The 27,925-nt window shown below is 44.7% G+C and overlaps 1 protein-coding gene across 2 annotated transcripts; it reads right to left on the minus strand.

The window, feature by feature from the left end:
* Positions 1–27,925, minus strand: LOC109876162 (protein kinase C alpha type). 2 transcript variants are annotated; one of them, XM_031819640.1, is made up of 13 exons: positions 27,776–27,925; positions 27,549–27,683; positions 26,261–26,354; positions 25,024–25,050; positions 18,427–18,573; positions 18,004–18,177; positions 12,548–12,639; positions 12,230–12,292; positions 11,084–11,222; positions 8,685–8,765; positions 6,310–6,417; positions 3,162–3,302; positions 1–870 (listed from the first exon to the last, which is right to left on the minus strand). In XM_031819640.1, the coding sequence occupies exons 1-13, from the start codon at positions 27,904–27,906 to the stop codon at positions 703–705; spliced, it is 1,500 nt and encodes a 499-aa protein (XP_031675500.1). In that variant the 5' UTR covers positions 27,907–27,925; the 3' UTR covers positions 1–702. The 2 variants fall into 2 exon arrangements, with proteins under 2 accessions (XP_031675500.1, XP_031675501.1); XM_031819641.1 differs by lacking the exon at positions 25,024–25,050.

The following is a 27,925-nucleotide window of genomic DNA, read 5'->3' on the forward strand; positions in this document are numbered from 1 at the left end:
GAAATGGCAGTACAGTACAGTAGGTACAGCAGAGAGAGGAAAGATAGGGACAGGAGGGTATGTTCCATCATGCTTCATAGGGAGGGAGTGCTCTTTTACTATCCATAGCAACACACTGAGGAATCATGAGATACTGTATGTAGTCCCACAGACAACTTCCGGACAGGAAGGTAGGGTTTGGCTCTAGGTTCTAGAGCAAGTAGGAGGTTCTGGAACTGTGGAAAACATGGAACCCATTCCTGAATGTTAGGCCAGTAGGTTGCAGAGTTAAAGGGTTCCCCATGGTAACAGTGTGCAATTCATGTCAACGCTTACTGTACGGTCAACGCTTACTGCAGGCCTACTTCACAAATCAATGTATCCATGATTACTGCGCTCAATCACCAGATAGACATACTCCCCTGTACACCAACCCCTCCCCCCTCCCTTACCCCCTCCATCGCATCAGACAAATTCCAATCGAGATCGTTCGCGGACAGCTTGTTTACAGAATGTCGCCGACTGAAGTCCAGAGAACACATGAAGATAATATTAGTCTCTTTGACAAAGTGACAATAGGGGATTGGTGGTCAATCTGGAGGGTTGCTGTCCCAGTCCCAGTCCACATGGCTCTCTTCTCCCCCTCTCTCCTCTCTCTCTCTCTCTCTCTTGCTCTCTCACCAACCTCTTTCTCTCTCAACCTCCTCTCCCTGATCTATCCCCTCATACCACACTGTGGAGGAGGGAAGGGTGGATGAACTGTGGGTTGATGTAGGAGAAACCAGCGAAGTCGCTCTGGTCAATGTTGGCGATGACTAGCTGGTCTGGAGGGGTCAACATGGGCTGGGTGCGTGTGAAGAACTTGTCAAAGTTTTCTGCTCCTTTGCCACCCTGTGTGGGTGTGTGAGAGAGAGGGGGGAGGTAGAGGGAGAGACAGAGACATGGCTGATATTAGGCGGTAAAGGAAGTGCATTATGTTGCCCACAGCAAGAGGATGTCTAGCTGTCACTTTTTGTGGGTGAATGATCTCATTACAACAGTATACTGTACCTCACGATACCCCCAGAATGATCTCATTATGACAGTATACTGTACCTCACGATACCTCCAGAAGGATCTCATTATGACAGTATACTGTACCTCACGATACCCCCAGAATGATCTCATTATGACAGTATACTGTACCTCACGATACCTCCAGAATGATCTCATTATGACACTATACTGTACCTCACGATACCTCCAGAATGATCTCATCATGACAGTATACTGTACCCCACGATACCCCCAGAATGATCTCATTATGACAGTATACTGTACCTCACGATACCTCCAGAATGATCTCATTATGACAGTATACTGTACCCCACGATACCCCCAGAATGATCTCATTATGACAGTATACTGTACCTCACGATACCTCCAGAATGATCTCATCATGACAGTATACTGTACCCCACGATACCCCCAGAATGATCTCATCATGACAGTATACTGTACCTCACGATACCTCCAGAATGGTCTCATTATGACAGTATACTGTACCTCACGATACCTCCAGAATGATCTCATTATGACAGTATACTGTACCTCACGATACCTCCAGAATAAATGGAGACCAGAATTAGCTCTGTTTGTATGTGAACCCACACTGATACATCCGCCATGAAGCAATGCGGTGGATATGGTGTGAGGGCTAGGAGGCTTTTAGAGGGCTATTTCTAAACCTATGTATTCTTAAACCTCTGTAGGAGGGTTCGGTCACAAAGCCCCCACGCCCGGCAAGTGTGTTTGTAGGAAAAGAAGGGCTGTGATGGAGAGAAGTGGGATGGAGGGAGAGAGGGGTGGGTAGGGGTTGGGGTGTGGGTTTGGTCACAAAGCCCCCACACCTGGTTGTGAGAGTGTGTTTAGCAATAGGAAGGGTGGCAAAGGAGGATGGTGGGATGGAGGGAGGGATGGAGGAGGGTAGATGGAGGCTGCAGCTGTGCTCTAGCAGTCTTTTAACCTCCCACAGTGACACATGGCTGCAGGCTCTCAGATTCACACAGGGTAGGAGATGAATCAGAGAGAAACCCACAGGCACGAACACACGGACGAACACACACACACACACACACACACACACACACACACACACACACACACACACACACACACACACACACACACACACACACACACACACACACACTAAGTGATGCCTACATTTCTACAGTGGCCAATTTTGTTATGGAAACAGACTCTCTAAAACTCTTTAAAAATAGTTTTACAACTCTTTTGAAATATGATACAAACCCCACTTATGAGTAATAGTGCACCTGAAGTGTGTGGCTTTGATGTTGTGCATCAGAGTGGTGAGTGGTCCTCTCCAGCCCTTTCCTTCAGTCAAATGACCAAATCGCCCTCTAGTGGCCTCATGGGTGGAATGTTATTCATATTTTTTAGATTTTTTTTTTTTTTTAAATGCAGAAAATGTTGTGTTTCTATGTCAAGCGGTTTTGTTATATTTCAGGCTCCTGTGATGTATATAAAGTGTAATATTGGGATTTAAACAAAACATTGAATACATTTAAACTCCATATCTGACATGGTACAGGTGTCTTCTTCATTTTAAGACCATAACCATGTGTGTGAGGTGTATACTTTTGTTTCAAAGTAGATTTATTTAAGACTACCAAGAAACATTCCGTGTGACCCTGATTTAGTCCACTGCATTAAAAGGTTAAAGTGCCAATACGTGTTTGCTACATCCACTTTTTGACTTCTATTTCCATGATATTTCCCCATTGATTCTTGAGGAATATAACTTATAAAACCCTCAAGAGCTTAGTTAAATGTTTTTACTCCATCAGAACCCAAAATATAAGCTTGTTTTACTCCTTTGTTTGTAAACAGAATCATTGTAAACAAACACTGTATCACCTCAAAACATGGTTAAAACTGTCATTTTGATATGATGGATGGTCAGTCTGGTGGATACATTTCTCCAGCCCCATCTCTTACTGTAGCTAGCAGTGGAGGGGTGTAATGGTTTGAACTGAAGATTTCCCCTTTAAAGGGACTTGTTATCATAGCAGCCTGTGCATGTGGATAAAAGGGTCTCTTTCATCTGATCATAGACTTCCAATAACTTCTGGAATGACTCTAATAGCTGGGTAAGTCACGCACGCACACATACACACCGTTTTAGGCTTGAATGGCGGTTGGATCTCTCTGTTGGCGAGGCGGTCCCAGTCTATACGTCTAAAGAAGGCCTGCTCCCGGATGTCCCTCTCGCTCTCCAGACCACAGCCCAGACGCTTTGATGGGTGCTTGGTCATGAACTGGAGGGTGGGGGAAGTAATGTGATGGGGGAGGGAGAGAGAGGGAGGGAGTGAGAGAGAAAGAGAGAGAGAAGCCCATAACTGAGCATTATAGAAGCTACAATTGTATAGCCTTGACAACAGCAGTTCTTTATTACTGGTGGTCTGTTGTGCAGCTTCCCTTCAACTCTTAAAGCCACTCTATATTTCCCTTTCCAACAGCCTTCCTTAATAACCTTATTTTTGATCCATATTTTCATTATTCAGAATCCAGCCTAAAAATAGAATGGGGAGGAAATTGCCAATGATGGTTATCGATAATATGTATTTAGCGCTTATTTTATTCAACTCCAAATTGTCTCATTTAATAATGATTTCATAGATCATATAGATTTAAAGGTGGAGGAGAGAAGGGTTGAGGAGACACGCCTCTGTTGTCAAGACGACAATAGCATCAGATGATGAATTACTGTATATGTTCAGAAGCATGGACAGCAGGTGACATCATCCCTAAGTAACTGAACCGAAGACAGAACATCTAAATTGAATCTCTTCTGTGTGTAAATTGCTGCAAAATTCAAATTTCAATGGTACACTACCATTCAAAAGTTTGGGGACGCTTAGAAATGTCCTTGTTTTTGAAAGAAAAACACATTTTCTGTCCATTAAAATAACATCAAATTGATCAGAAATACAGTGTAGACATTGTTAATGTTGTAAATGGCCAATGTAGTTGGAAACGGCAGATTTTTTTATGGAATATCTACATAGGCGTACCATTATCAGCAACCATCTGTGTTCCAATGGCACGTTGTTTTAGCTAATCCAAGTTTATCATTTTAAAAGGCTAATTGATCATTAGAAAACCTTTTTGCAATTCTGTTAGCACAGCTGAAAACTGTTGTACTGATTAAAGAAGCAATAAAACTGGCCTTCTTTAGACTAGTTGAGTATCTGGAGTGTCAGCATTTGTGGGTTCGATTACAGGCTCAAAATGCCCATAAACAAAGCACTTTCTTCTGAAACACATCAGTCTATTCTTGTTCTGAGAAATTAAAGTTATTCCATGCGAGAAATTGCCAAGAAACTGAAGATCTCGTACAACGCTGTGTACTACTCCCTTCACAGATCAGCACAAACTGGCCCTAACCAGAATAGTTTCTCAAACTAGACACTCTAATGTACTTGTCCTCTTGCTCAGTTGTGCACCGGGGCCTCTCTACTGGTTAGCGCCAGTTCGTGCTGTTTTGTGAAAACTGAACAACAGTTTTCAGCTGTGCTAACAGAATTGCAAAAGGGGTTTCTAACGATCAATTAGCCTTTTAAAAGGATAAACTTGGATTAGCTAACACAACGTGCCATTGGAACACAGGAGTGATGGTTGCTGATAATGGGCCTCTGTCATTTCCAACTACAATAGTCATTTACAACATTAACAATATCTACACTGTATTTCTAATCAATTTGATGTTATTTTAATGGACAAAAAAGTGCTTTTCTTTCAAAAACAAGAACATTTCTAAGTGACCCCAAACTTTTGAATGATAGTGTATATAAGCATGGCCATCCACAGAAAGAAGAGGAAGACTATGTGACTTTGATACCAAGGAGACCAGGGATGGTGGCCCGCCAGGTGGCCCGCTTTTGTAGGAACTTAGTCAGGATCTCAACTTACTGTTGAGAGTTACAATTGTAGAATGAAATGTGTTTGTGCATCAGCATTTTGTTTCTTGTCATGTCAGTCACTGACAGTCACTCAATCAGCCCATGTCAGCAAACAAAATGAGATCGGTAAGTTAGTCTAGCCAGCTATATTTACATGTAGTAATCATGGTCAAATTACCGACCGGGGGGGCCCTTATTCATTTTTATTACTGAAAACATTTCTCATCACCCTATGGCAAAACGTGTGGAATTACAGGAAATTAGCTGTAAAATCACACATTTTTTTCTCTCCACCCACTGCCAAGGAATGAGTTATAAAATTGCTAAAACTTCCCTCCGCCCCATGGGTAAATGTGTAGAAATGCAGCAAACTTTTCTCTACGTTCCATGGCAAAACTTTGTTGGGGGGGGGTTGTGTCCATGTTGTCGATTTCAAGTTGAAATAAAAGCCCTACATATTGTATATCATTCTGTTTTTCAGTTGGAGCATGCCATCCAGTTCCAAATCACATTGGCACCGTTGTGTGGTGTCAAAAATATATACTGTATATGTTGCCTCACAAGCATTGTGTAAAATGCTTTGTACATGAGTTGAACAACTTATGTATAGGGTCATCGATGCCCATTTAAAATGATGACCCCATATCTCTCAGTGAGTTACTGTAGGAGAGATACAACCACATATCTCCCAGTGAGTTACTGTAGGAGAGATACAACCCCATATCTCCCAGTGAGTTACTGTAGGAGAGATACAACCCCATATCTCCCAGTGAGTTACTGTAGGAGAGATACAACCCCATATCTCCCAGTGAGTTACTGTAGGAGAGATACAACCCCATATCTCCCAGTGAGTTACTGTAGGAGAGATACAACCCCATATCTCCCAGTGAGTTACTGTAGGAGAGATGCAACCCCATATCTCTCAGTGAGTTACTGTAGGAGATATACAACCCCATATCTCCCAGTGAGTTACTGTAGGAGAGATACAACCCCATATCTCCCAGTGAGTTACTGTAGGAGAGATACAACCCCATATCTCCCAGTGAGTTACTGTAGGAGAGATGCAACCCCATATCTCCCAGTGAGTTACTGTAGGAGAGATACAACCCCATATCTCTCAGTGAGTTACTGTAGGAGAGATACAACCCCATATCTCCCAGTGAGTTACTGTAGGAGAGATACAACCCCATATCTCCCAGTGAGTTACTGTAGGAGAGATACAACACCATATCTCTCAGTGAGTTACTGTAGGAGAGATACAACCCCATATCTCCCAGTGAGTTACTGTAGGAGAGATACAACCCCATATCTCCCAGTGAGTTACTGTAGGAGAGATACAACCCCATATCTCCCAGCTACTTACTCCCTTGCAGATGACGACAGCCTCCTTAGACATGGATTTGGGGTAGGACACGTTGTGCTCCATGATGGACTGGAACAACTCATCTTCATCCTCTCCATCGAAAGGCGGCTTCAGGGAAACAACATACACACGTCATTCATTGATACAGTTGAGTGAGGGTCCACATTTTACTGCAATTTGCTTACTGAAGGTCCACATTTGTAGCAACATGGTTATAGTGGATAAGATATGAAAATAAGTTTACTGTACATGCAGTGCTTATGGTATACTTACAGTATATCTTTAAAAAGGACAAATAGCCAAAGAAATATGACCATTCATGTATATTGTCAATCCCCTTGTCTTTGTGATCTTACACAGCGTGATACCACAGCTTTGTGTGCTCGTTACAGAGGGACCGAACTAGCCACCACTCTGAGGTGGAATAAAACAGAGGACAGTTGGGAACTCAGCCCTAAAAACCCAGCAGCCACTCAGAACCAACCTGTGGTTCTAATTTCTCTCTGTGTGTGTGTGTGAGTTCCTTTAATGTTCCCCTGTGAAGTCTTTCATCTGTCATAGAAGTCATTGGTGTACAATGGGTTCATATTGGCAATAGATGCCAGCCATAGTTCTCTACCATCTGTTCAGATTTTCCCATCAGAATGCAATGACATGCTTTGCCCTGTTATTGAGTGCTACTGTGACAACAACGCCATTAGCACACTCTGCCAACCCGGATGTCCTAGCCGTGTCTGAATCCTGGATAAGGAAGACCACCAAAAACCCAGAAATTTCCATCCTTAACTGTAACATTTTCCGACAAGATAGAACTGCCAAAGGGGTCGGTGATGTAATCTCCTGCAGAGATAGCCTGCAGAGTTCTGTCTTACTACCCAGGTCTGTACTCACTGCCTCATTGCCTGCATCCGTAATGGGTCTGCGGTCAAATGACCACCCCTCATCACTGTCAAACGCTCCCTAAAACACTTCAGCAAGCAGGCCTTTCTAATCGACCTGGCCCGGGTATCCTGGAAGGATATTGACCTCATCCTGTCAGTAGAGGATGCCTGGTTATTCTTTAAAAGTGCCTTCCCCACCATCTTAAATAAGCATGCCCCATTCAAAAAATGTAGAACCAGGAACAGATATAGCCCTTGGTTCTCTCCAGACCTGACTGCCCTTGACCAGCATAAAAACATCCTGTGGCGTACTGCATTAGCATCAAACAGCCCCTGTGATATGCAGGGAAGTTAGGAACAAATATACACAGGCAATTAGGAAAGCTAAGGCTAGCTTTTTCTAGCAGAAATTTGCATAATGTAGCACAAACTCAAAAACGTTCTGCGACACTGTAAAGTCCATGGAGAATAAGAGCACCTCCTCCCAGCTGCCCACTGCACCGAGGCTAGGAAACACTGTCACCAACAATAAATCCACTATAATTGAGAATTTCAATAAGCATTTATCTACGGCTGGCCATGCTTTCCACCTGGCTACCCCCACCCCGATCAACAGCCCTCCACACCCCACAGAAACTCACCCAAGCCTCCCCACTTCTCCTTCACCCAAATCCAGATAGCTGATGTTCTGAAAGAGCTGCAAAATCTGGACCCCTACAAATCAGCCGGGCTAGACAATCTGGACCATCTCTTTCTAAAACGATCTGCCGAAATTGTTGCAACCCCTATTACTAGCCTGTTCAACCTCTCTTTCGTATCGTCTGAGATTCCCATAGATTGGAAGGCTGCCGCGCTCATCCCCCTCTTCAAAGGGGGAGACACTCTAGACCTAAACTCTATTCTACCCTGCCTTTCTAAGGTCTTCGAAAGCCAAGTTAACAAACAGATTACCGACCATTTCGAATCCCACCGTACCTTCTCCGCTATGCAATCTGGTTTCAGAGCTGGTCATGGGTGCACCTCAGCCATGCTCAAAGTCCTAAACGTTATCATAACTGCCATCGATTAGAGACACTACTGTGCAGCCTTATTCATCGACATGGCTAAGGCTTCGACTCTGTCAATCACAACATTCTTATTGGCAGACTCAATAGCCTTGGTTTCTCAAATGATTGCCTCGCCTGGTTAACCAACTACTTCTCTGATAGAGTTCAGTGTGTCAAATTGGAGGGACCTCTGGCAGTCTCTATGGGGGTGCCACGGGGTTCAATTCTCGGGCCGACTCTTTTCTATGTATACATCAATGATGTCGCTCTTGCTGCTGGCGAGCTGAGATAAGGGGGGACTTTACCTAGCAGGGTCTTGTAGATGACCTGGAGCCATATATATATATATAGGCTATAGGATGCTGTGAAATATGGACTCATAACATGAGGCCATATTTGATCTATTGAACAATAGACTTCCATCTGACAAATATACTACTGCACGTACCTGTCCTGCTAGCATCTCGTAGAGGAGAACCCCATAAGCCCACCAGTCCACTGATTTCCCATAGGGCTGATATGCAATGATCTGTCAGGAGAGAGGAGAGAAAGGTGAAAGAGCCGCATTACATTAATAATATGCTGCTGGAAGCCCAACCCAAACACACCCACTATTCCATTGTGGGACCAGCATGTGGGAACCACTGCAACCCATGTGATTTTCATATTTACCCAGGTTTGCTCTGCCTGCAATTTCAGTCAAGGACAGTTACTCTGCTCTGAGCTACGTTAACAGCAGTAGCAGCACATAGGATTGTTCTCTTCTAAACTTCCACCACACCACCCACCGTTATTACAGTGGGCTATGTATATCTGCCATAACAAAGGACTATTTTCCTACCATCCAATTTACCAGTCCACATGTCCACCCACACACATTGTACAGAAACACACAGAAGCTCTTGCGCTCGCACACACACATGCTCACTTGGATGCATAAACAAGCACACACACACACACACACACACACACACACACACACACACACACACACACACACACACACACACACACACACACACACACACACACACACACACACACACACACACACACACACACACACACACACACACGCGCAGCTAAATAGTAACTGAGCTGTGATGGCTTTTGCCATAGACGTGAAATGAGATTCAATTCTTACATGTAGTGAGGGATAAAACACAGCATGTGCAGAAATGAGGAAAGAACATTCTACCACCGGTCACCCCCTCAATCAGACAATACAGGAAGCAGCTCTACCACCGGTCACCCCCTCAAGCAGACAATACAGGAAGCAGCTCTACCACCGGTCACCCCCTCAAGCAGACAATACAGGAAGCAGCTCTACCACCTGTCACCCCTCAAGCAGACAATACAGGAAGCAGCTCTACCACCTGTCACCCCCTCAAGCAGACAATACAGGAAGCAGCTCTACCACCGGTCACCCCCTCAAGCAGACAATACAGGAAGCAGCTCTACCACCTGTCACCCCCTCAAGCAGACAATACAGGAAGCAGCTCTACCACCTGTCACCCCCTCAAGCAGACAAGACAGGAAGCAGCTCTACCACCTGTCACCCCCTCAAGCAGACAAGACAGGAAGCAGCTCTACCGCCAAACCACAGGGACATGTATGAGCATGTGCTGTATGGGCATCCATTCCTCGTCACAGTAACGAGAAGTGACAGGTCTATAATGTCGCTCCAGGTCCTTCTCCGAGCCTCAGGCACAGAATGAAATAGAACACTATTTATATTATATTGCATCTTTATGGCTGGAGTAACCACATGGTCATATTATAGCCGTGTGAGAGGACAGACTACTGAGAGACTTGAGGCTTGAACTTACACTGAGACAACATGACCATTATATTCTTCTCTGTTGCCTTTAGATATAGATTTCAATATAGTAAACAGCTAAATAAAAGGTGTCTGAAAAGTGCTCAGATTCAAAGTCCATTCATTAAATAGACACCTCAACCTCAGGTCCACCCACCATGGAAACCCAGAGATAGAAACAGGGCTATCCCCACCTCCTACCTTTGGGTTGCTACAGTCCCTCATGAGTTACTACAGATAGCGAGGCAGGAGCGGATCACGCACACACACACACACACACACACACACACACACACACAACACACACACACACACACACACACACACACACACACACACACACACACACACACACACACACACACACACACACACACACAGGATCTACTGGTGGACATCTCTATTCAGTACTTTTGTAAACTTTTTTAGCCAGTAGTTCTGAAAGTAGAACTCATGAGCCAAAAGTGGTCCCCAGAAATGGTGTACTATGTCACATATGTGACCGACCGCCTCGATTCGGTCCTTTAGCTCTGCTCTTCTGTGTCTAGGATTCACATGTGAGGCCATGTAGTAAACATACACTATATCAAATAAAATTCACGTTTATTTGTCACATGCACAGGATACAGAAGGTGTAAACAGTACAATGAAGTGGTACAGCCTCTCTGGAATGTCTCCGTTCATGACCCCTTATCTCTGGCCCTCGGCATCCTCACCCCTACCCCTTCATTTCTTCCCTTCTGTCCCCCTCAGTCTCTCCCCCTCAGTCTCTCCCCCTCAGTCTCTCCCTCTCAATCTCTACCTTCAGTCTCTCCCCCTCAGTCTCTCCCCCTCAGTCTCTCCCTCTCAATCTCTACCTTCAGTCTCTCCCACTCAGTCTCTCCCCCTCAATCTCTACCTTCAGTCTCTCCCACTCAGTCTCTCCCTTCAGACTCCCCCATTAGTCTCTCCCCATCAGTCTCTCCCCTCAATCTCTCGCCCCCAGTCTCTCCCCTCAGCCCCCCCCCCCCCCACCCCATGGTCCTCACCTCTGGGGCGATATAGTCGGGGGTACCACAGAAAGTGCGTGTGACCATGCCTTCATACATGTTCTCCTTACACATGCCAAAGTCTGCTATCTTAATGTGGCCCTCAGAGTCCAGCATCACGTTGTCCAATTTGAGGTCCCTGTGATAGAGGGATCAAAGAAAGGGAGAGAGATAAAGAGCAAGAGAGACATAAACAGAGAGAAAGAAAGGGAGTTGGAGAGACAGTGAAAGGACAATTTTTTATTTTATTTTATTTTACTAGGCAAGTCAGTTAAGAACATATTCTTATTTTAATTGTGTCAGCTGTCATTTGATTACGGAGCTGGCGTGTTGTTGACTGAATTATTACTGTTTGTTCTTTCTGAAGGAGGCAGAAGATCAGAGGGAGGCTGAAAACATTTGAAAAACATCAATATTTTGCCTTAAATTATCCAGTTTTTCTGTCCCTCAACACGCATTCAACACACTAAAACACTACAACAGACAATCATTCTTTGGCCTCTAATCAGCTGTGGACCTACATCAGCCAGCCTCTTTTCACCATTCCTTCGCACCTACCTTACTTTCTGGCGTCTTTCTGCTCCTTTGCCTGTTCATTTACTTTCACTCTGCGTAAATTGTTGGAAAAATGACTTGTGTCATGCACAAAGTAGATGTCCTAACTGACTTGCCAAAACTATAGTTTGTTAACAAGAAATTTGTGGAGTGGTTGAAAAACGAGTTCTAATGACTCCAACCTAAATGTATGTAAACTTCCCACTTCAACTGTACCTCTCTTAGCCTTGGCTCTTCTTTTCTTTCTCTCTTTCTTCATCTTCCCTGTACTTCTCCTTCTTTTATCTCACTACCTCTACAATGAGTCTCCCAGTCTGTATTTATAGAACCTTCTAAGCTAACTTTTTCAGCATGCAGATATAGTTCAAATACAGCTATTATAAACAAGCCAGGCAAAGTTGCAGCTCAATACTCAGCTTTCACAAACAGCAGTTACTCCCTGTGTCACCACAGTTTCTCAAGAACACTGTAGTTGTCCCTGATGTGTTTTGTATTTCAGTGTGAGACTAATTCTACACTACACCGGATAAGGAAATCCCCAAACCAGTGTAGAGATGAATATGGTTCCTCCAGGGAGACTTTCACACCCACCTGTATACAACACCCTTTCTGTGCAGGAAGAACAGGCCCACAGCGATCTCTGCAGCATAGAACCTACAATGACAACAACATGATCACTTAGAAACATGGAAAAGCATGTAGATATCTGAAAAGTGTGATGATTTTTCAAAACAGTAGATGTTACAGAAAGGTATAATACCAGGTTGATAATACAGTACATCCATTTACAGAGAGCTGACTTTGAGGATATAGATGCTGTGCACTATTGACTTTAAACCTGTCTTATAGGTGAGCTAGGTCTATATGTATAGCTGGGGCTATAGCCAGTGACAACAGACTGTAACTTACACTGCCTGTGGCTCCTTGAACTTGCCCACTCGCTGAATGTGGTACATGAGGTCCCCTCCATTAATATACTCCATCACAAAGTACAGACGATCCTAGGAGACATGACAGAGATGGAGAGAGATAGAGATGACAGAGATGGAGAGAGATAGAGATGACAGAGATGGAGCGAGGGAGAGAGAGAGTCATCAACATCAAATAAACCTTCACAAAAGCTGAAAGGCAGGATGTAGTGTTAATAGAACACCTCTGTAGTGACTGACCCACAGCCTCCTATTAATACCTGTACTACCTGATCCACAGCCTCCTATTAATACCTGTACTACCTGACCCACAGCCTCCTATTAATACCTGTACTACCTGACCCACAGCCTCCTATTAATACCTGTACTACCTGACCCACAGCCTCCTATTAATACCTGTACTACCTGACCCACAGCCTCCTATTAATACCTGTACTACCTGACCCACAGCCTATTAATACCTGTACTACCTGACCTACAGCCTCCTATTAATACCTGTACTACCTGACCCACAGCCTCCTATTAATACCTGTACTACCTGACCCACAGCCTCCTATTAATACCTGTACTACCTGACCCACAGCCTCCTATTAATACCTGTACTACCTGACCCACAGCCTCCTATTAATACCTGTACTACCTGACCCACAGCCTCCTATTAATACCTGTACTACCTGACCCACAGCCTATTAATACCTGTACTACCTGACCCACAGCCTCCTATTAATACCTGTACTACCTGACCCACAGCCTCCTATTAATACCTGTACTACCTGACCCACAGCCTCCTATTAATACCTGTACTACCTGACCTACAGCCTCCTATTAATACCTGCACTACCTGACCCACAGCCTATTAATACCTGTACTACCTGACCCACAGCCTCCTATTAATACCTGTACTACCGGACCCACAGCCTCCTATTAATACCTGTACTACCTGACCCACAGCCTCCTATTAATACCTGTACTACCTGACCCACAGCCTCCTATTAATACCTGTACTACCTGACCCACAGCCTCCTATTAATACCTGTACTACCTGACCCACAGCCTCCTATTAATACCTGTACTACCTGAACCACAGCCACCTATTAATACCTGTACTACCTGGTCCACAGCCTCCTATTAATACCTGTACTACCTGACCCACAGCCTCCTATTAATACCTGTACTACCTGACCCACAGCCTCCTATTAATACCTGTACTACCTGACCTACAGCCTCCTATTAATACCTGTACTACCTGACCCACAGCCTCCTATTAATACCTGTACTACCTGGTCCACAACCTCCTATTAATACCTGTACTACCTGACCCACAGCCTCCTATTAATACCTGTACTACCTGACCCACAGCCTCCTATTAATACCTGTACTACCTGGTCCACAACCTCCTATTAATACCTGTACTACCTGACCTACAGCCTCCTATTAATACCTGTACTACCTGACCCACAGCCTCCTATTAATACCTGTACTACCTGACCCACAGCCTCCTATTAATACCTGTACTACCTGACCTACAGCCTCCTATTAATACCTGTACTACCTGACCCACAGCCTCTTATTAATACCTGTACTACCTGACCTACAGCCTCCTATTAATACCTGTACTACCTGACCCACAGCCTCCTATTCATACCTGTACTACCTGACCCACAGCCTCCTATTAATACCTGTACTACCTGAACCACAGCCACCTATTAATACCTGTACTACCTGACCCACAGCCTCCTATTAATACCTGTACTACCTGACCCACAGCCTCCTATTAATACCTGTACTACCTGAACCACAGCCTCCTATTAATACCTGTACTACCTGACCTACAGCCTCCTATTAATACCTGTACTACCTGACCCACAGCCTCCTATTAATACCTGTACTACCTGACCTACAGCCTCCTATTAATACCTGTACTACCTGACCCACAGCCTATTAATACCTGTACTACCTGACCCACAGCCTCCTATTAATACCTGTACTACCTGATCCACAGCCTCCTATTAATACCTGTACTACCTGACCCACAGCCTATTAATACCTGTACTACCTGACCCACAGCCTCCTATTAATACCTGTACTACCTGACCTACAGCCTCCTATTAATACCTGTACTACCTGACCCACAGCCTCCTATTAATACCTGTACTACCTGACCTACAGCCTCCTATTAATACCTGTACTACCTGACCCACAGCCTATTAATACCTGTACTACCTGACCCACAGCCTCCTATTAATACCTGTATTACCTGACCCACAACCTATTAATACCTGTACTACCTGACCTACAGCCTCCTATTAATACCTGTACTATCTGACCCACAGCCTATTAATACCTGTACTACCTGACCCACAGCCTATTAATACCTGTACTACCTGACCCACAGCCTCCTATTAATACCTGTACTACCTGACCAACAGCCTCCTATTAATACCTGTACTACCTGACCCACAGCCTATTAATACCTGTACTACCTGACCTACAGCCTCCTATTAATACCTGTACTACCTGATCTACAGCCTCCTATTAATACCTGTACTACCTGACCTACAGCCTCCTATTAATACCTGTACTACCTGACCTACAGCCTCCTATTAATACCTGTACTACCTGACCCACAGCCTATTAATACCTGTACTACCTGACCTACAGCCTCCTATTAATACCTGTACTACCTGATCTACAGCCTCCTATTAATACCTGTACTACCTGACCTACAGCCTCCTATTAATACCTGTACTACCTGACCCACAGCCTCCTATTAATACCTGTACTACCTGACCCACAGCCTCCTATTAATACCTGTACTACCTGGTCCACAACCTCCTATTAATACCTGTACTACCTGACCCACAGCCTCCTATTAATACCTGTACTACCTGACCCACAGCCTCCTATTAATACCTGTACTACCTGACCCACAGCCTCCTATTAATACCTGTACTACCTGACCCACAGCCTCCTATTAATACCTGTACTACCTGACCTACAGCCTCCTATTAATACCTGTACTACCTGACCCACAGCCTCTTATTAATACCTGTACTACCTGACCTACAGCCTCCTATTAATACCTGTACTACCTGACCCACAGCCTCCTATTCATACCTGTACTACCTGACCCACAGCCTCCTATTAATACCTGTACTACCTGAACCACAGCCACCTATTAATACCTGTACTACCTGACCCACAGCCTCCTATTAATACCTGTACTACCTGACCCACAGCCTCCTATTAATACCTGTACTACCTGAACCACAGCCTCCTATTAATACCTGTACTACCTGACCTACAGCCTCCTATTAATACCTGTACTACCTGACCCACAGCCTCCTATTAATACCTGTACTACCTGACCTACAGCCTCCTATTAATACCTGTACTACCTGACCCACAGCCTATTAATACCTGTACTACCTGACCCACAGCCTCCTATTAATACCTGTACTACCTGACCCACAGCCTCCTATTAATACCTGTACTACCTGACCCACAGCCTATTAATACCTGTACTACCTGACCCACAGCCTCCTATTAATACCTGTACTACCTGACCTACAGCCTCCTATTAATACCTGTACTACCTGACCCACAGCCTCCTATTAATACCTGTACTACCTGACCTACAGCCTCCTATTAATACCTGTACTACCTGACCCACAGCCTATTAATACCTGTACTACCTGACCCACAGCCTCCTATTAATACCTGTATTACCTGACCCACAACCTATTAATACCTGTACTACCTGACCTACAGCCTCCTATTAATACCTGTACTATCTGACCCACAGCCTATTAATACCTGTACTACCTGACCCACAGCCTATTAATACCTGTACTACCTGACCCACAGCCTCCTATTAATACCTGTACTACCTGACCAACAGCCTCCTATTAATACCTGTACTACCTGACCCACAGCCTATTAATACCTGTACTACCTGACCTACAGCCTCCTATTAATACCTGTACTACCTGATCTACAGCCTCCTATTAATACCTGTACTACCTGACCTACAGCCTCCTATTAATACCTGTACTACCTGACCTACAGCCTCCTATTAATACCTGTACTACCTGACCCACAGCCTATTAATACCTGTACTACCTGACCTACAGCCTCCTATTAATACCTGTACTACCTGATCTACAGCCTCCTATTAATACCTGTACTACCTGACCTACAGCCTCCTAATTAATACCTGTACTACCTGACCTACAGCCTCCTATTAATACCTGTACTACCTGACCCACAGCCTATTAATACCTGTACTACCTGATCTACAGCCTCCTATTAATACCTGTACTACCTGACCTACAGCCTCCTATTAATACCTGTACTACCTGACCTACAGCCTCCTATTAATACCTGTACTACCTGACCCACAGCCTCCTATTAATACCTGTACTACCTGACCCACAACCTCCTATTAATACCTGTACTACCTGACCCACAGCCTCCTATTAATACCTGTACTACCTGACCCACAGCCTCCTATTAATACCTGTACTACCTGAACCACAGAAATAGAAAGCTGACAGACGTCAACAGAGGAAACAAAACACAGTAGGTTTGTACCCTCATCAGTACCCTGCTGATGTACACAACATAGAAGACCAACAGTCCCATAATCCATCCCTGAAGTGTATGAAAGCCCAGCAGGTGTCAGGTGTAACCTTCAGACCTGAGTGTTTTATTGTTTTATGAAAGGCCTTATAAGTCATCTGTCAGTCAGACAGAGAGGCTGGAGCAGTACTCTCCACAGGGCTGATTGAAGACAAAGGCCTCTCTTCTCTCTCTTCTCTCTCTGCTCTGTAGATCTATATGCTGGGGCTGTTTGGAGAGGTTCAACTCACTCAACTCACTGGCCACTGTGTTGAAGCAGTGTGTGCCGTGTACACGCACAAAGACAATGACACAAAAGAAACATACACACATTAAATACATACATACCCTAATTCTAACCCTAACCCGAATTCTAACCCTAAACCTAAACCCAAACCCTAAGCCTAAAATAGTAATGGTCCTTGTGGGGACAGGAAAATGTCTTCACTTGGCAGAAGTGTCTTTGTTTTCTTATCCTTGTGAGGACTTCACACACAAGCCCGTGCTCTAAAGGAGTGTGTGTAGATGCGTCGTCGAGGGCTCTGTCTGTTTCTTCTCAGTGAGAGGTTCATGAAAGAGTGATGAGAAAACACTGAGGAGGCCTTCTCTATTATTCAGCTGCAGGATGACCCCTGAACCCCTTAGTCCCACTGGGAATCCCCTGTGTGTGTGTGTGTGTGTGTGTGTGTGTGTGTGTGTGTGTGTGTGTGTGTGTGTGTGTGTGTGTGTGTGTGTGTGTGTGTGTGCGCGTGCGTGCGTGCATGTGTAAGTCCATGTATATATGCCCATGTGTGCGTCTGTGTGTACAGTACCTACCACAGTCTGAAAGCAGGAGTGGAGTGCAGTGAGGAACGGTGGTTTGTCTCTCTGGGCCAGGACTCTCTTCTCCACCATGGTACACTCCACATCATCATCCTGGATCACCACGTCCTTCTTCAGGATCTTGACGGCGTACAGCTCCTCTGTGGACTTCATCTCTGCCAGCATCACCTACACAGGGACACCTGGGGTTAAAGGTGCTTTCTCTCCACGGGATTTACACCACTAGCCCTAACCCTAACCTTAAAGGGACATTACATTCCAAAAATATAAGTTTGTCAGATGTTTTCACACCTCAAAAGTAGTCTACCGAATATGTAAAAAACTATCCCTGCCATTGGTTCTGCTGGTCCAGCTTGATGCCTCAACCTCTAATGAATTCAACTACTCACATGTTACATTCCCAGCCCCTTCTCTTACCTTGCCAAAGCTGCCCTTCCCCAGCAGAGCCAGAAAGTTGAAGTCACTGAGTCGGACACGGTCCATTCCGGGCATGGTGCGGTCCGAGCTGAACCGTCTGTGGTCCGCTGGCGTAATCACTTTCTTCCCATGGCCCAACTTGGCTTTCTACGTCGCAAAACACACATACGCAGATACGTACGCACACACACAGACGCACGCACGCACACACACACACACACGCACGCACGCACGCACGCACGCACGTACACAGACGCACGCACACACACACACAGACGCACGCACGCATGCACACACACACACACACACACACACACACACACACACACACACACACACACACACACACACACACACACACACACACACACACACACACACACACACACACACACACACACACACACACACAAACTTGTTACACCACATTTTATTAACCCCACATATTACAATTCATTCTACATGCTCCACAGACATGACTCAACATCCAACAAACAAAATAACAAAAATGTCATGAGGTGCTTGATGCAGCCTGCCAAGTAAATGATCTGTCCTTAAGGGGGAGAACGTGTCCCAAATGGCACCCATAGGCCTCTAGTCTAAAGTAGTGCACTATAAAGGGAACAGGGGGCTATTTGGGATGCATCCAGATTCTTTCTTTCACACAACCAACATGATGAAATCCTACTCTTCTGATTCTGACAGCATCAAATGCAACCCAGTGCTCAGCTGCCTTTCATCCAGTGTCTATTGGTGTGGAACAGAGTTGAGACCAAGCATTAAAGGGGCAATCTGCGATTGCTACATCCATTTTGGGACTTTTAAATGAATGATATATATCCATTGATTCGTCAATAATATAACTTAGAAATGCCTCATGAGAGTAGTTCAACTGTCATCAGAACCCAAAATATAAGATTGTTTTACTAACACTGTATAGCTTCAAAATAGTTAAAACTATAATTTTGATCAGATGGATGGTCAGTTCATGCATCCATAGCTCTGTCAATACATTTCCCTAACCCTATCCTTCAGGTGTTTACCCAAAAAAGCAGAGGGGTGTCCACTTTTGTGTTGTTTAAATAGCAGATTGCCCCTTTAAGTGTCTCCTGCCTATGAGACTGACAGAGAGTCAGTCAGAAAGTATAGTCTGGTGCTCTGGGACTTGTGGGAGTTCCATAACAGCTGTTCTGGAGTCAGGTAATATTCCTCAGAGTCACAAACACTATTCCCACTCATCTGTCTGCTTTATGGTAGCTTTAACACTGGGATAGATGCCATGGTAATAGACTGCTACCATGCTCTAGTGGGGCTATGCTTTGACGATAGGCTTACAGCTTTTAAGATCTACATATTTTCAAGGCTTCAGAATGGACCCATGATGAAGCTACTACCAATTTATATCCCAAACAACACAAACTAATTCAGAAAATGAATGCAGAAGCACCAAGACAACATAAAGATTTGATAACCAAAAGTTGTAATAACAGAACAATTCAGATGTTTTGATGTTTCATATCGACTGATTGGAGCATAAAAAAAAGAATGTGTTGCCCTTTGATTGACAGTTCTCCAGAGTAGTATTTGGCATTATTGTGAGGCATGGGTGTGGGTCAGTAGGGGTGTCTCTGTGCCCCTTTGTGACAATGATTGGACTGCCATGTCCCCAACACAGAGGGCAATTAGAGCTCACCGGCCACCACTGCAGCTCCAACCGCTGTCTGTTTCTTTCAGATAACAAGAGAAAAAGGAAACTAACACCCAGCAGAGAGACAACTGTTGCCAGGCCAACTACCTGTCTATGATTGCATTTCAGAAAGAACTGGAGCCTTGGACCAGACTCACTATCACGTTCCTGATTCTATTATGATTCTGGTGGTGAATGCACACCTGATGAAAAATACAAACACGATTTGACAAAATGAACTGCAATTTTTAAAGGACCGGTTGACTTTGTCTTTTCGATAACTAGGTCTTTTTAATTAGTTGAAATTTGTCTCTGGACACCAGGGAAAGACTCTTGACACTCTGATGAAGGCCAACCGTTGCCGCTTGCTATAGACCACCTTCTGCCCCCAGCTGTGCCTTGGACACCATATGTGAACTGATTGCCCCCCATCTATCTTCAGAGCTCATGCTGTTAGGTGACCTAAACTGGGACAAGCTTAACACCCCGGCCATGCTACAATCTAAGTTTGATGTACCTCAATCGCACACAAATTATCAATGAACCCACCAGGTACAACCCCAAATCCATAAACACAGGCACCCTCATAGATATCATCCTAACCAACCTGCCCTCCAAAATACACCTCTGCTGTCTTCAAACAGGATCTCAGCGATCACTGCCTCATTGCTTGCGTCTGTAATGGGTCTGCGGTCAAATGACCACCCCTCATCACTGTCAAACACTCCCTTAAACACTTCAGCAAGCAGGCCTTTCTAATCGACCTGGCCCGGGTATCCTGGAAGGATATTGACCTCATTCCGTCAGTAGAAGATGCTTGGTTATTCTTTAAAAGTGCTTTCCTCACAATCTTAAATAAGCATGTCCCATTCAAAAAATTTAGGACCAGGAACAGATATAGCCCACTCCATAGTTCACTCCAGACCTGACTGCCCTTGACCAGCACAAAAACATTCTGTGGCGTATTGCATTAGCATCGAATAGCCCCCGCGATATGCAACTTTTCAGGGAAATATACACAGGCAGTTAGGAAAGCAATGGCTAGCTTTTTCAAACAGAAATTTGCATCCTGTAGCACAAACTCCAAAAAGTTCTGGGACACTGTAAAGTTCATGGAGAATAAGAGCACCTCCTCTCAGCTGCCCACTGCACTGAGGCTAGGAAACACTGTCACCACCGATAAATCCACGATAATTGAGAATTTCAATAAGCATTTTTCTACAGCTGGCCTTGCTTTCCACCTGGCCACCCCATACCCTGGTCAACATCTGGACCCCTATAAATCAGCAAAACTAGACAATCTGGACCCTCCCTTCTAAAATTATTAGACAAAATTGTTACAACCCCTATTTCTAGCCTGTTCAATCTCTCTTTCTTATTGTCTGAGATCCCCAAAGATTGAAAAGCTGCTGCGGTCATCCCCCTCTTCTAGACCCAAACTGCTACAGACCTATATCTATCCTACCTTGCCTTCCAAGGTCTTCGAAAACCAAGTTAACAAAGAGATCACCGACCATTTCGAATCCCAACACACCCTCTCCGCTATGCAATCTGGTTTCAGAGCTGGTCATGGGTGCACCTCAGCCCCGCTCAGGGTCATAAACGATATTATAACCTCCATCGATAAGAGACAATGCTGTACAGCTGTATTCATCGACTTGGCCAAGGCTTTCGACTCTGTCAATCAACAACATTCTTATTGGCAGACTCAACAGCCTTGGTTATTCAAATGACTGCCTCGCCTGGTTCACCAACTACTTCTCAGACTGAGTTCAGTGTGTCAAATCGGAGGGCCTGTTTTCTGCACCTCTGGCAGTCTCTATGGGGGTGCCACAGGGTTTAATTCTCGGGCCGACTCTTTTCTCTGTATACATCAATGATGTCGCTCTTGCTGTTGGTGATTCTCTGATCCACCTCTACGCAGACGATACCATTCTGTATACTTCTGGCCCTTCTTTGGACACTGTGTTAACTAACCTCCAGACGAGCTTCAACGCCATGCAACACTCCTTCCGTGGCCTCCAACTGCTCTTAAATGCAAGTAAAACTAAATGCATGCTCTTCAACTGATCGCTACCAACACCTGCGCGCCCGTCTAGCATCACTACACTGGACGGTTCTGACTTAGAATATGTGGACATCTACAAATACCTAGGTGTCTGGTTAGACTGTAAACTCTCCTTCCAGACTCACATTAAGCATCTCCAATCCAAAATTAAATCTAGAATCGGCTTACTATTTCGTAACAAAGCGTCCTTCACTCATGCTGCCAAACATACCCTCGTAAAACTGACTATCCGATCGATCCTTGACTTTGGCGATGTAATTTACAAAATAGCCTCCAACACTCTACTCAGCATATTGGATGCAGTCTATCACAGTGCCATCTGTTTTGTCACCAAAGCCTCATATACTACCCACCACTGCGACCTGTATGCTCTCGTTGGCTGGCCCTCGCTTCATATTTGTCGCCGCACCCACTGGCTCCAGGTCATCTATAAGTCATTTCTAGGTAAAGCCCCGCCTTATCACAGCTCACTGGTCACCATAGCAGCACCCACCCGTAGCATGCGCTCCAGCAGGTATATTTCACTGGTCACCATAGCAGCACCCACCAGTAGCATGCGCTCCAGCAGGTATATTTCACTGGTCACCATAGCAGCACCCACCAGTAGCATGCGCTCCAGCAGGTATATTTCACTGGTCACCCCCAAAGCCAATTCCTCCTTTGGCTTTACTTCCAGTTCTCTGCTGCCAATGACTGGAACGAACTGCAAAAATCACTGAAGCTGGAGACTCATATCTCCCTCACTAACTTTAAGCACCAGCTGTCAGAGCAGCTCACATATCACTGCACCTGTACATAGCCCATCTGTAAATAGCCCATCCAACTACCTCATCCTCATCCCCATACTGTTATTTTATTTTTTGCTCCTTCGCACCCCGGTATCTCTACTTGCACATTCATCTTCTGCACATCTATTATTCCAGTGTTTAATTGATAAATTGTAATTATTTTGCCACTATGGCCTATTTATTGCCTTACCTCCCTTATCTCACCTCATTTGCACACACTGTATATATACTTTTTTTCTATTGTGTTATTGACTGTATGTTTGTTTACTCCATGTGTAACTCTGTGTTGTTGTTTGTGTCACACTGCTATGCTTTATCTTGGCCAGGTCGCAGTTGTAAATGAGAACTTGTTCTCAACTAGCCAACCTGGTTAAATAAAGGTGTTCTCAACTAGCCTACCTGGTTAAATAAAGGTGTTCTCAACTAGCCTACCTGGTTAAATAAAGGTGTTCTCAACCAGCCTACCTGGTTAAATAAAGGTGAAATATAAAATAAAATAAAATAAAAATGGTTCAAAATCTTATAATATAAGTCGCTGGGGATTTTGTAAGATGCACAGAGCATTCATTTTCAAGTGGCTCTTATGATGGTTGACAGCGTTCTAGACCCAGCTTCTGTAGCAGGATGCAGAGAGACTGGGAGATCCCAGTGGAAGTGGGGAATAAAGGTGGGCTGACTGATGTATGATTGCTCAGAGACAGACACTAAACCAGTCTATAGACAGGAGAGGCTAATGCAAGCAGAGCATCGGGACCGGCCCTTTACTGCACCGACACACCACCAACAACAAGCATGAACTTCAGAACGTCATCATGTTAGATCTACAGGGAGATTATAGGTAGGTGTGTTGACATTAACGTTGACTAAATGGGTTGGTAGTGTTAGGTGGTGTTATTGGTTTCCAATCTAGTGGCTGTTGGTATGAAAAAGAGCAGCTGGCTCTAGTGGTCAACATCAGAAAGGCAATTAAACACAAGGTGCAATGGTTTCTTTTTTTATGTACGCAAAGCATTAAAAAGGCCCTTTTTAAGTAAGTACTCACTACAGTACTTACTATGTTACTACAGTTTTATGTTAGCTGATATTATGACTTAAATGCTTTCCAATGATGGTTATATGTAATGTGTTGGAATCTGAAGTTTAGTTTGTACAACAAAAAAGCTTAACGTAGATGAGAAGTTAGACAATGTGAAACATACAATAGATTTTGTGAGAGCATTTGACCATTGAGTTTACCGCACACACACACACACACACACACACACACACACACACACACACACACACACACACACACACACACACACACACACACACACACACACACACACACACACACACACACACACACACACACACACACACACAAACCTATACAATTGAATCCAATCCAATGTTGCCACCTTGTGGAGGAGAGTGTGTGCACACACCAAGGCGTGCATGTACAGGACAGTTCATCACGATACACATGCCTACATGCTTAACCACTTATTAGCCTTCTATAGTCTAGGCTTGTGATGGACTAATAGGAGGCGGGCTGCGGACCACACTACTGGCCAATAAGGAGGGGTCATTGTCAGTCTTAGCCAATGAGGAGCAGTGGTGTTGCTCTCCTGGGCAATGACAGTGCATTGCTGAGCCTGAGATGGTGAGGATGAGGACCCCTCCAGAGGTCTGTGTGGTCCACAGATTTACTAACATCAACGCTGTGTGTGTTTGTGTGTGTGTGTTTATGCGTGTGTCTGTGTGTGTGTGTGTGTGTTTATGCGTATGTCTGTGTGTGTGTGTACAATGTGTGACGTAATAGTGAAAATGTGAGAATTTCTCTTGCATAGCAGACCAGGCCTGGAATTGCTCCTAACCACATGACCTGACCTGTACAAACTTGGCATCTTTGTTAGTAAATCACGTTTGAAGAAGCTGAGCGCTACTCAAACCATCAGAGGAGAGGTGTGAGACATCAATGGAAGAAGACAAGAGGGGACTGCAGAGCTGATAGAGAAGGGTGGGAAAAGGAGGGATGGTTAAGGAGAGGTGGGGGGCAGAAGAGCTACCTTGAGGTAGTGGTTTAATTGGCAGGCCTAGAAGAGACAGGAAAGAGAAGCTACAGTGGTAGTAAGTCCCCACCACCCCTTTAAAGAGCTTCGATGTCCATGATTATTAACAGCTTATTTTTAATAAAGGATGGCATTATCAGCACATACAGAGAATGTCAAAACCATCTCTCACAATATGCAACGGACACCATGCTCAAGAGCTACAATATTCTAATGATACTATACACCTGTAGAGGCATCTCTCTTTCTCTCTTTCTCGCTCTCTTTCTTTCTCTCTCTCTCTCTCTCTCTCCTCTCTCTCTCTCCTCTCTCTCCTCTCTCTCTCTTCCTGATGATGATGTTCTGGTTTCCCAGGCAACCCACCCAGACTTGTGAAAACCCTGGCCTTGGAGGGATGTGAAGGCTGTTGAATAGAGCGACATGAGAATTAAAACAACCCAACTACATGTAGGTCTCAGGAGACTTGCTTTCAGGACAGGAGACTACGCGAGGAAAGGACGTCATATGGTTTTGCCCTGTGGTACTGTGTCAGTAGTTTGTATGGATTAAAGAGACAGAGGAAAATAGACAGAAAAAGAGAAATGTGAAAGAGGCTAGTAGTACTCTGAGAGCATTCATTCCAAGTAATATTCAATCACACAGCTAAAGAGGAGAGAGTAATATTCAAACACACAGGTAAAGAGGAGAGAGTAATATTCAAACACACAGGTAAAGAGGAGAGAGTAATATTCAAACACACAGGTAAAGAGGAGAGAGTAATATTCAATCACACAGGTAAAGAGGAGAGAGTAATATTCAAACACACAGCTAAAGAGGAGAGAGTAATATTCAATCACACAGCTAAAGAGGAGAGAGTAATATTTAATCACACAGCTAAAGAGGAGAGAGTAATATTCAATCACACAGCGGAGAGAGAGAACAGACAACATCACCATGGTGGCTCAGTATCTCAGAGAGCTCTGTAATCAGGAATAATCCATTTGTTAAGGGAGAGTGCTTAGGTATTATGTGTGGGCGTGTGTTTGTGTGTGTGTGTGTGTGTGTGACAGTGAGAAGACTGCTTGGTGGGAGGCAAGATTGTTATTCAACAATGTGACAGTAACCAATTATTATTCCATCCAGAGATCTAATAAAGAAATATGTAATTCCTAGAATTTCACACGCACACACTCTCTAATGTCTTTCCCAGTGAGTGGTCGATGGACTACACATCCCATGATCCTCTTCTCCTCACCTCAAACTTATGCCTGAGCTCCATGTTGACGTCGTCGATCTCAGGGATGGGAACGTTGTAGTACTCCCCTTCCTCCTGGCACAGCATCTTGTACCTGCAGAGTGGACCACAGCAGCAATGTCAGAATCTGTCAATCAATCAATCAGGTTAACCAATTAAAAAAATGACCTTTGTTGACTTCACTATACTGGACCAGGACCAACCACAAATGTAAGCATCAGTGATACTCAATAGAGGTTTTGCAGTTGGCAGTGCTCTGTATTGATATGTATAATGTGGTTATAGTAAGTCTAGCCTCGATACTGCAATGCCAGCAGAATGGATATCTCTGTTTACAGTTGGCTGCTCTGAGGTGTACCCATTCTGGCACATTTCCCCACTGGCAGAACACACACACACACACACACACACACACACACACACACACACACACACACACACACACACACACACACACACACACACACACACACACACACACACACACACACACACACACACACACACACACACACCACACACACACACACACACACACACACACACACCACACCTCATTACTAAGCATCAGGGACCATCTGTATACACTCACAGAGACACCTCTTTAAAATGTCTGCCAAACACACACATCATCATCACCACCGTCATTGTCTACAGTGATGCCTGCCGATGCCAAGCATTAAGCACTAGTGGGTCCAGGTCTTTCCAGGAAGCAATGGTCTCCTTCCCAGTCCTGGATCTTCTCCCCAGCTTCTAGCAAGGCTAAGGACACGCTGAGCACTTAGCTGTGAGTCAGGGTTGAATCAGGCTAACTGATGGAAGTATGCTAACATTAAAAGAGAGTGTTTACGTATGTCCATCCAGGCTTGTCACAGCAGCCGGACAAAAATCCCAACAACAACTGGTCTATGCATTAGAACCCAGAGGGATGGATGCTTGCTGGCTAGCTGGCTAGCTGGCTGGCTGGCTGCCTGAATGGCTGGCTGCCTGGCTGGCCGAATTAATGAATTAATGAATGGAGTTGGCACTGTCCAACAGGCTCACTGAGTGTGTTTTTGTATTTGAAAACAGTATGGACCTATTTCATATTATAAAATAGTATCAGCCATGGGATCGGACTGGAAAACTTCCAGCTACCTATATAAGTAAAGGATGAATGAACAAGAACACTAGTGTGTGTGTGTGTGTGTGTATATGTGTGTATATGTGTGTGTATATGTGTGTGTATATGTGTGTGTATATGTGTGTGTGTGCCTGGGCACTTGTCTGTGTGTGAAGGATCACTAACCAGCCGCAGGCGGGGGACTTGATTAGTTCAGACACACCGAACGACATTGAGCCCATGAAGTCGTTCCTGGTGGTACGGTCCCAGTCCCACACCTCTATAGACAGACGACGGTCCTTATCCATTACCTTCAGCTTACTGGGGGGGACACAGAGTGGGAATGTAAACACACAGGCACACATGCCATGAACACACACGGTGCACTCAAAGACACACACCCACACACTCACAAGCTGAAAGACTCATTCCAGGTGGGGTTGAGTGAGGAGCGTATGGTCCTGGTCTTCTGTTTGGTCTCGTTCTTGGGGTCAGGGATGAGCTTGAGCTTCACGTAGGGGTCAGACAGACCATTAGGGTCCATGGGGATCAGGTTTCTGGCT

The sequence above is a fragment of the Oncorhynchus kisutch genome, unplaced genomic scaffold (assembly GCF_002021735.2).
Source record: "Oncorhynchus kisutch isolate 150728-3 unplaced genomic scaffold, Okis_V2 scaffold2378, whole genome shotgun sequence".
NCBI classification, from domain to species: Eukaryota; Metazoa; Chordata; class Actinopteri; order Salmoniformes; family Salmonidae; genus Oncorhynchus; species Oncorhynchus kisutch.